This window comes from Podarcis muralis, chromosome 13, assembly GCF_964188315.1.
Source record: "Podarcis muralis chromosome 13, rPodMur119.hap1.1, whole genome shotgun sequence".
NCBI lineage: Eukaryota > Metazoa > Chordata > Lepidosauria > Squamata > Lacertidae > Podarcis > Podarcis muralis.
Genome location: NC_135667.1, coordinates 16,773,904 through 16,784,244, shown reverse-complemented (window position 1 = coordinate 16,784,244; position 10,341 = coordinate 16,773,904). Strand labels below are relative to the sequence as shown.

General features: G+C 45.3%; 1 protein-coding gene across 4 annotated transcripts; it reads left to right on the top strand.

Moving 5' to 3' along the window:
* Window positions 1-2,139: 2,139 nt before the first annotated feature.
* LOC114581933 (dual specificity protein phosphatase 14-like) lies at window positions 2,140-9,926 on the top strand. 4 transcript variants are annotated; one of them, XM_028702659.2, is made up of 2 exons: window positions 2,140-2,420; window positions 6,454-9,926. In XM_028702659.2, exon 2 carries the CDS (start codon window positions 6,459-6,461, stop codon window positions 7,098-7,100), a length of 642 nt encoding a protein of 213 aa, XP_028558492.2. In that variant the 5' UTR covers window positions 2,140-2,420; window positions 6,454-6,458; the 3' UTR covers window positions 7,101-9,926. The 4 variants fall into 4 exon arrangements, with proteins under 4 accessions (XP_028558492.2, XP_028558493.2, XP_028558491.2 ...); XM_028702660.2 differs by lacking the exon at window positions 2,140-2,420 and adding an exon at window positions 3,124-3,746; XM_028702658.2 differs by lacking the exon at window positions 2,140-2,420 and adding an exon at window positions 3,127-3,827.
* Window positions 9,927-10,341: the final 415 nt, after the last annotated feature.

Sequence of the window (10,341 nt, the reverse complement as noted above, 5' to 3'; positions counted from 1 at the left end):
TGTCCTGCTGGACAAAACACGACCACAGTCCTTTGCTATGGGCAAACAGCAAGCAGGTTAAAAAGACGGGGAGGCCAGCTTTTGCTGCTATGACAACTAAGCCTTTTCACTCCAGGACACCTGGCAGTTACGATAGCGCTGGATTTCTAAACAAACAAGTGCTTGGCCTCCAACTGTGCTCATAATCCCAGACATATGAGATTGGGCTGTGGTAATTTAGTGCTGAAGAAACCTGTACGTGGTCAAGTCCATTTTCTTATTATTTACTGGCATTTTCTAGTCTGAAGCACCGAAAAACACTGAAGCACTGAAAAACACCGAATTAACAGTTTTCTGTGGTTTTGCTCTGGTGCAGGGTGACCAATTGCAGAATAAACATTTCCCTTTGCATTTCATGCATTAATTAGTTGAACAGCCATTTCTTCTCCACAGGAGACCCTGAGAACTGCAGTCCTCTGAGGTAATTTAGGCATCACCGGCAGACCCCTAATCAAACGACATTCCCTGGGATTATTGGGCGATGAAATGTGGGGAAGAGGACAGGGCATGTATTTTTCTTATTGAATGCCTTTCTACCCCAGCTTTTTATCCACGGAGCTGAACATTGTCCTCCCCTGCTCCTCATTTAATCCCCACACCAACCCTGTGTGGTAGGCTAGGCTGAGAGGCGGTGACGGGCCCAAGGTCACCTAGCGAGCTTCATGGCTAAGTGGAGATTTGAACCCTGGCCCAGCCCTGAGTATAACCACTACACTACACCACACTGGCTTATATATCTATAAACTCATGTTTGTAGAGCACATGTAGCTGCGTAAAAGAGGGAATTTTACCCGGCATGTGCAATTGGTCATGCAGGGATGAGAAAAGCCACTCTTGCTGCAATGTCCCCATCTACACGTGGGAGCAGTCCTGTCATTAGGCAGTGAGAGATGGGCAGATGATGGTGTCTCTGGTCTTCCTTTCCTCCTCCATGGTCCTTGGCTGGAGAACAGAGGTGTGTGTGACAGGCAGCCTGCCTGCATGGTGCCCCCAAAGCTGTTGGTTCATAGTTGCTCCCCCTTTCACCTTTTTACTCTGGTGTTTGCCTCACTAAGGGTCCTTCCAGAGTCTTTTATTGTGAGTCCCTGATTATTTCTGCTCTCGTGAGGTATTGGGTGACTATTCCCAATCCTGCTTCCAATATTTTTTGTGCCTGCAAAAGTTTTGGCGTGGATATACTGCTCCCTTCCCACAGTGCATGGGCTGTGATTTCCTCCTGAAATCCTGCAGCTTTTTAGAACGCAAATTTTCCACTTTTAAAAAAATCTTACTTTTGCTGTGCTACAGAGCAAAAGTGAAACGATGCAGTAACACTGAGGAAGCACCACAGAACAGCTAATAAAGCTAATAAATGTATGGGCAGTCCAGTATAAAATCCACAACCAATGACTATCAGGCAGTTACTTTAACTAATGCACTAATAATGTGTCAATGACATGTCGCAGAATACAGCCGTAAAAAACCCCAGCCTTAGAATGTCCATGTCCTAGATACATATTTTATTCCTCTATTAAACACTTACTGTATATCCTTTTTCATATGGAGCTATATATGCCCGCAATTGTTGTACTGGTTTCATATCTCCAGGGAATCTGTTTACTCCATTGCATCCTGCAATGTTTCGAATCCTTTACTATGGCAGCATCTTATATGTTATTTACAAAGTGGCACACAACTCAGTAGTTACGGTAATGCGCACTATTATTTTGAGGCGAGGCGGGCTTTAACCCGCTAAATACGGTAACGCTTTGACGCTTTCCGCATAGGAGGTGAGACGAAGAAAGCGATACGCTGAGTCACGCTTACCGTAATAAGCTAGATACAAGGACATGATTTTTCCCTCCGTTTGGGTATACAGTGTACTGTATTGTATTCCCTTGTGTTGACTAAATTGGACGGTGCAAACTTTAGGATTACTATCCGTAACTTTTGAGCACGTAACAGAACTGCAGGCGGATCCTTATTGATCTTTTAAGATCATTGTGGCTCTCAGATGTTTTAAAAGTTTTAAATATGTTTTGCACTGCTTGACGATAGGGCAATTTTGTATTTGCACTTTGTTTCCTGAAGCGTTTCCCCTGGAAAGGCGGTTTATAAATGTATTAAATAAATGCAAGAAATCCTTACTCAGCATCGAACGCGAACTTGCCTGCAACGCACCAGCTTCTGGGGCAATGGAACCAAGCCTCTTGCACATTGTTAAGCAGGGACAGAATGGCTTCTTCCCGTGACAAAGTGTGCCTGGAGGAGGCGTGGCTTAAAAAGAGAAACGCAGCTGAACATTAAAAACAGCCCTGCTGGGTCAGAGCAAAGTCCTTCTGGTTTTGCGTCCCGTCTCCTACAGCGACGGGCCAGATGTCTCCCGGAAGCCCACGGCCAAGGTACGAAGGCAAACGCCCTCGATTGCTGTTGCACGCTTCCAAGGGGTGCAATTTGCAGATACACTGCCCCTGAACACGGAGCTTTAAAAGGCCACCTTTTTTCTTCAAGGAAAATAAATCCGGGGGGGGGGGAGGATATTAATTTTAGGGCGGCAGCTCTGCCATATCTGCCTTTCCATACCAGTCCTCAGTATCCCACATCCACGGTCTTAATTTATTGCCGTGTCCTGGCACAGGATGCCGCTCGATCCTAACTTGTAGCCTTCCCAACAACACCTCCCCCCCGCCGCCGCCACCCCTGGGCCTTTCTTATCCCACCTCTGCAGCCCGCACCCTCCCTTTCTCCCAACAGCTTTGCAATCGCTTCTCCTCCAGGGACGGGAACCTCGGTTGGCACCTTCGCTGTGACTCACGCGTGTTCCCCGCACCTTCCTCGCTCACAGGAACGTGGAAGCGTGAGAGTGGGGCGAGGATGATGGGCTGATTGTGACGCACAGAGCAGGGGGATGGGTGGAGGGAGGCTCTCCGCAGTGGCGTGAGCTTCCCCAAAAACGGTGACCCGAAGACGAGTTCCCAGTTGGTACTTCTCTGTGTACGTGTGAATGCCGCAGCCCGTGATTAGAGAGAGGACAGTGTCCCACACTGCTGCAGTGTCCCATCCACGCACAGAAAATAGTGGGGGAGATAATGTTGCCCTCCTCTTATTTCCTGGAATGGAGCCTTTTTGGACTTCCTGATAAGGCTCCCCCTTATCAGTAGTCTTGCCTAATCTTGAGGTTAATTTTGTAACACTGAAGTCTCCAAGGCAGCTGGAGGAGGTGGTTTAACCTCCACAGTTTGCAGCGGAGGGAGGAGAATCTACCCCGGAAGCGGAGGCGGGAAGGGAAAATCCGTGGGTTTTCAGTCCCTCCTCCTCCTCCTCCTCTCCTCCCCCTTCGCGAGCCCCGGCTTGTGTCACTGGCTCTGACGACAGCATCCTCCCCCGCATCCCGTCGCCATGGCAACCTTTTGTTACCTCCAACGCTTGAGTGGTCCAGGAGGGGAGGGGGCTGGCAAGGGTGGTATATAGGCAATGCTGGGGGGGAGCCAGGGAAGGAAACTCCTGATCCCCACCCAGAAGGAAAGAGGCGCTGGGAGAGAAGAAGCAAGGCCGGGAGGAGAAAAATCTATATAGAGATATATAGTATTTATTAAAATAGATTATAGATACACCTGTAAAGGGAGATCTGTTTGGAAGCAGAGAAGAAGGGGATTACGAGATCGATCGGAAACAGAGACATTCAGACGTCTTCTCGCCTGTTAGCCTCCTTCCTCGAAACCATTTAGGTGGGCCAGAGAGGGGTTCTTTCGTGGGGAGAGTTTTTGAGAGCTGTTCTCAGAGCTTCCATTGAAAGACAGCACTGCCTGGTAATTAAAAAAAAACCATACATTTCCTTTTTCAAAGTTTGGGATTGTTTGGAGTAGAGGGGACAACTGATTGTGGTGTTGCTATTTCTGCAGAAGGGTCATGATTTCTGAAGCTGAGGGGGAGGGAAGGTCGAATGGCAGCTGGGGGTGTTCTTAGATGTGTGTTTATTTGAATAAAGCGGTTGGGGAGTTTGAGGCAAATAATTTGGGGGTACTGAGAGGAGGAGCACATGGGATCAGCTTTGGTGGTGACATGGGAGCAAGATAAATGTAAGATTTAAAGCGAGTCGAGCCACAATAACTACCACACCCTTATCAAGAGGCATGACTCCACACACACAGGCACAGGGTGGCTGTGCTGTGCTCTCCAGTATGATTCTGAACGATGGGCTGGACTGAGGACGAACATTTGCAGGGAGTGGTATTGACATAATCAGTGTTAGATGCTGCAACGCTAAATTCCAAAATCAATATTAGATACCTTTATTGGGCCAGAAAAAGACAATGATCACAAAATAGGGTGCTAGCATTCAAATTCTCCATAACTCTTAATCAGTTTAGGTATTAAACAATACCAGGGTGGAGGTTTGCTAGTGGTAAAGCCATCCATGTCTGCCTGTGTTAGCTAAAAGAGTAAAAAAACTAGGCTAAGGGATTAGATACACACAAGGAAATTGTGCATTTTATGGGGTGCAGAGCCAGAGGTTAAGGGCCCAGGGGTGTGGGTTTATTGGTTGCAGGCAATAGGGAGAGGGGGCTAGAGGTTTATGCATTTTGAGGTTTGAAAGGAATGTGATTCAATATCACAGTCATGTCTAAAAACAAAGGAGGTTGAGAATGAGAGATTTTTAGGTGAGTGGACCTCATAGGATGAAGAGATAAAATAGATGGAGACTGTCATCCAAAGTGAGGCTCCCTCAAGAGCTGTTCAGACTGGACTCGTGTTACATCTAAACTGGGAGCAAAGCTGGTTGCGGGGGGAACTCACAAGTTGAGTGAAGAGGAAGCAGGCATAGAACACATTCTGCTTGTTAATTCAAAAGACGGCCTTACCATTTCCCCTCAGCATTAACACACAAACACACGACCTGCTACCTAAGAAGATGGAAGCATGGGGGGAGGGGGGAGCCTTTCAAAATCCAGGATTTCTCTTGATTTTGATCTTGAAGATCAGTTTAAAGCACGAGTTCCAACTGATCTGTGTTAAAAGATCTTGAGTATATGCCCTCCCTGGACCCATATCCTCATCTAGTTTTCAATGGTAGAGGCATCTGAAAGCACCCCACAAGAACGGTTGAATGAACTCTACTTCAGTTAGGAAGTGAAATAGAATGAGAACCTCTCTGTGTGAGTTAAAGTAAATTGGAGTGGCAAGTTATAATTGTGCTTGGTGGCATATCTGAACTGACTATGTGTTGAGCCCGATTAATAGGAAAATGGGTGTATTTTTGAATTCCCCAGCAAGACCCAGCATTATTCTCCAGGATGTAGCGTTCCAAATGGACCCACTACAATCCTTGCAGAATGCATCAATGAAGCATTTTGTATACTCACAGCAGACCCCGTGATGTCAAATATGTGTTGCCCTGACATCTCAAATTTCAGGACAAACCAGAAATATCTAGTTAGGACCACAATGCCCTGCTATTTTTTAATTTTTTTATTTACTGAGGGAGTGGTCTTTTAGTTGGATCTTAGCTGTAGTTACTGTAGAGGTGAGATGGGGACAGATTGTTGAATGAGAGGATGAACATTGAGGGGAGAAGCAAAAACTATGGGGGATTATTACAAACATGCCCCACCTCCTATACAGGAGGAGGGAACCTCTGATGCAAAACTGTCACCCTCCCTTTGCACCAATAATCATTGAGTATGAGTCACGCTTTGAGCCCATGGCTGTGATGGCAAAGAGGGTGGGGTGCAGATAGCCAATTAGGAATGGGCATGGGTTAGGCAGAGTGGGTTGAATGGGGAGGGGCTGGTAAAGAGTCCGCTGGCCCTTTAAGAAGCTGTCCACTCCTACTCCCTATTCCTCCATTTTCCCACCATCGTCGCATCATTCCTGCAGCATCACAGTTTCTAGCTCCTTCCCTTTTCTCCCTCCCCACAACCTAACCCTGAGATGAGAGCAGCAGCTGCTACGGAATGACCGAGGTAGGTAGGCTATTGGGAGACGTTTGGCTTTGCACGGAAGCAGAACTCTTTGATCTCGCTCCCTCCACATCCCCATCTTTGCATCCCGTTCACTCCCTTTGCTCCCCTTATCACCTCACTTTGCTCTGTCTGCTCATCCACCCACCTTTCTCTCCTGTTTCACAGCGCCACAAATAACCTATCCATCTCTTCCACCTGCTTTAAAAAATTGCAAGTTCATTTCCCACCTCTGTCTCACCCCACACCTCCCCAAATCCCATGCTTGTTCCTGTATTTGTTAGAATAGGGGGGGGTAGCAGAAAAGGAGGAGGCAGAATCAGGGCATAGGGACTTTTGCTCTCTGGGAGCGTGCCAAACTCTCAGTAGCAGCTGCTCAAGTGAAAGAATGGAATCATGCATCTTTTAACTCTTTAGTTTGTTTGTTTAAGTGCACCAGTCCTTTGAACTTTATCACCTCTTTCTCCCCCCCTAGCTGTTATGTACGCTGAACCATCCGCCATGAATTTCCGGAACCACGGCTTCTTCCGCCGTTCTCCGCCTCCTTCTGTGGCCAAGCCTGGCCCTGCCGCTGGCAACACTCTGTCCGTCTTAGGAGGCATCGCTCAGATCTCCCCTTGCCTCTACCTCTCCTCCGGCAATGCTGCGTCCAACAGGCACATGGTCTACTCCAGGGCAGTGACTTGCGTCGTGAACGCCACCATGGAAATCCCCAATGCCAACTGGCCAGATATTGACTACGTCAAGGTGCCTGTCCCCGACCTCCCTCACGCTCCGCTATCCTTGTACTTTGACTCTGTGGCCGACAGGATACACCAGACAGGGAAGAAGAACGGGAGAACCCTTGTCCATTGCGTGGCAGGGGTCAGTAGATCTGCCTCCCTCTGCATCGCCTACTTGATGAAATACCACCGGTTGAGTCTCTTGGATGCCCACGAGTGGGTGAAGAGCAGACGACCCGTCGTAAGGCCCAATGTCGGCTTCTGGAGACAACTCATTGAGTACGAACGCAAGCTGTTTGGCAAGAACACCGTCAAGATGGTGCCCTCACCCATTGGCTTGGTCCCAGATATCTACGAGAAAGAGACCCGGGGGCTGGTCCCCCTGTGGAACTTAAGATAGACGCTGGGCAACTTTGGGAATGTGGTTGGGTGACGTGGGCTGCTTGAATTTAGGATCAAAACGTTCCACCATGTTCGGACCACTCCTAAGAACTTCCGGCATGGTGGACTTTGGTAAGAAAATGCTGTTACGATAGTCTTTTTTTGTGAGACCTTGCAATATGATTAGATCATGAAAAAGACCTTGAGTTGCTTGGCCATTTCAGTGTGATTGACTGGTTCCGCCATGTCAAATGTTACTAAGAACTTATATAGTTTTGCTTGTATTAAGAGAAGATGGTTAATAGCAGAATATAGGCAGTAAATATATTTATCTAAAGCAGAGCTTCGAGATCTGAATAAATTGACCCTCCCTTTGTGAGGAGGAAAGGGAGAAAAATAATTTATTGAAGACAGCTTCAGAATTACTTCCCGGCAGTAGGGCCTGGGTTTACTTTGGTTTTAACAAACACAATAAACTCCCCCCCCAGAGAGTGAAATCTTAGCAGTAATGACAGGCATTAATGTTAACATTGCTCCCAAGGCACACATTGTTTAAGGACTGCTTTGCCAATAGAAGGCAGAAGTGAAGAAGCTGAAGAAGATCAAACTTCCAAGGGCAGCTGGTACATTTCAGCTCCAGAAAGCAGAGGGAGTCTTCAGTACAATAATTTTCACTGTGCAGGCTACAAGCCAGCAGCCCATGGGTATAATGAATACTGCTGTTTCAGTATAATACTGTTCCAATCCAGGAAAATCCACTCGTGTGGGGAACAGAGGATTAATGCTCATATTACCTCAGTACAGGACTAACTGTGGAGGGCAAAAAGCACAAAGAAAGGAAAATTGTCCAGTGGGGAGGGGAGAAAGTAAAAAACTATATCTATTTCTGACACTGGGGAATTACTGTTCAGCATTAAAAGCCTGTTACCTCGCTTCCTCAGGAATAATGAACAATATGGTTGGGCTCTGGCATTGTGTGGGGAAGGGCAAACCATTTTCTAATCACAAGTTGAGAGCAACGTTTTCTGGACAAAAAAATCCCTCAGAGTAGAATGTGTGCATGTGTTTTTAAAAGCTTTTAATGCCACAGAGAGGACAAAATGATAGGATAACAATAGTTATGGGGGTAAATTTACCATCTGAGGAGATGGATCCGCAGTTAAGTATGCTAGTGAAGGGGAACTAGGGTCTATTTGAAGATTTTCTGACTATACCAGAGAGTGAAAGGTGGAGGTGAATCCAGAGTCAAGTGTGTGTTTAGTTAAAATCCAGCCATTTTATTTCAAATTAATTTGATTATTTGAAAGTCAAGGGAACACTTTGGGATGTTCAAGGCCTAGCTGAACAATAAGGAGCTGTGAGGTAGTGGGGAGTAAAATATTCCAAATGGAATAGGTTTTAGAAGTTACATAGGGTGTTCTGCCATATAAATTAGCTTTGGAGGTACAGGTTTCCAAGTGCTTTAAAGAAATTATTGGAAAACACAAATGTTGTCATTTTAAATCTTCACCAAATAAGGATGTTCCAGATAGAGAGACCCCTTTAAAGAAGTTTCCTTAGCAAAGTTATTGCCCTGTTGGATGGATGGGCTTAACACTCAGCAACCCCTTGGTTGTTGTTTTGTTTCTGTTAGTACTGGTTTTTATTATAGTATTGTAAAAGGTGTGGTTAACTAGGACTTCCACAGTGCTTTCAGTGCTTTTCTCTCCAGAACAAGGAACTTATTTCACCCTCACTTTTGGAAGTTTTAGCTTGCACTGACTTTTCAGAGCGATTTCCCCCCAGAACCTTGCCTGTCAATCAAGCCTGGCTAGAAAGTTCTAGAAGCTCATAGCTAAAGTAGGCCTGTGTGGTATCTGAGAAAAGGATCACTTACTAGCTGAATATTTCAAGGCTAATTTATAAAGTGTGTGTGTGGAGGTGGGGTTTTTGAATTCCTCTGTTCTCACTGCAAAATTTCTACTACATTCGAAATGTCTTGAAGCATAGATAAGCAACTGGCAACTCAGGACCTCTCTCATATTTGAAGGTGGACGACTGCCCCACACATACCATACTCACCATGAATAAATTGAAGTGGACAATGTATTCATTTGTGTCAACATTGTCATGCATTATAGACAGTGTTAATGAAAATGTAGAAGTGTAATTCTTTTGGTTAAGGAATTCTAAACATATTAGGTTTTCTTTTGTAGACTAACGCTAGTACAGTGGTTCCTTATGTCAAACCTCTTAGCAGCTGAACATTCATCTATTGAAAAGACTGAGGGAAAACTACGTTGCTTTTGAGCAAAACTCAAACACCCCTCACTCTGTATGTTTTCAAGTATAGGTGTCAAAGCCCAAAGGTTTGGGCTATTTAAAGAGGAAGGATTTTGAGCTGAAAGTGACATCTGGAAAGATAACTTTTTACCCATACAACTACATATTCCTGCTTCAAAATTAGACATTGAACCCCCAAGTTAGAGAAGAGCATTTAAATCTCCCCAAAGGCCTGGCATCTTAATAGGTGAATTAACACAAAAGAAAGAGTCCTATCTTCTAAGACTGAACACAGGACTGGTCAATGTAGAGACATCTAGTGTGTATTGTCCTCCGAAAGTATCTCTGAATTGGGCTCAGAAACAGAACTACTGCTGTCTGAGGAGGAAATTGTTACAGAGGATGGAGCATAAGCTGGTCTTCCTTTCAAGTGGTGAATATGTACATAAAACCTCTGCAGTTCTGTATACTTTGTAAATACTAGAGGATTAAAAGAAAAAATATCTATATTAATTAAAGTTAGGGTTTCTTATTGCTTCAGTTCAATGACAAAAGATCTTAATAAATATAAAAATGTAAATGAGCCGCTCCCTGCAGTGTTATTGCCTATTGGTTTTAGAGTTTCATAAAATGGGGTTTTGTTTTGTTTTTGCATTCATGTGAGGGAGTGGGACCACACAGCTCCATGATAGAGTGTATGTTTCGTATACATAAGAGCCTAGTTTTAATCCTTGGCTAGTTAAAAGGATCTGCTGATGGGAAATAATCCTCCCTAAGACCCAGAAGAGCCAGTGCACAACCCTGGGCCAAATGCATCAACTTTCTGCCCTGCTATAAAGCTGGTTCCTAGGAGGCACAAACAAGGAAACAGAGAGGGGATTTTGATAGGCTTCCTTTCAAAATAATCCAAACTGGACTGAATGATGAATGATTCACTTTGTGTAAGGCACCAAAAGATGCTGTCCCAGGAAACCCCAATCTTGCAGAGTATTTCATCA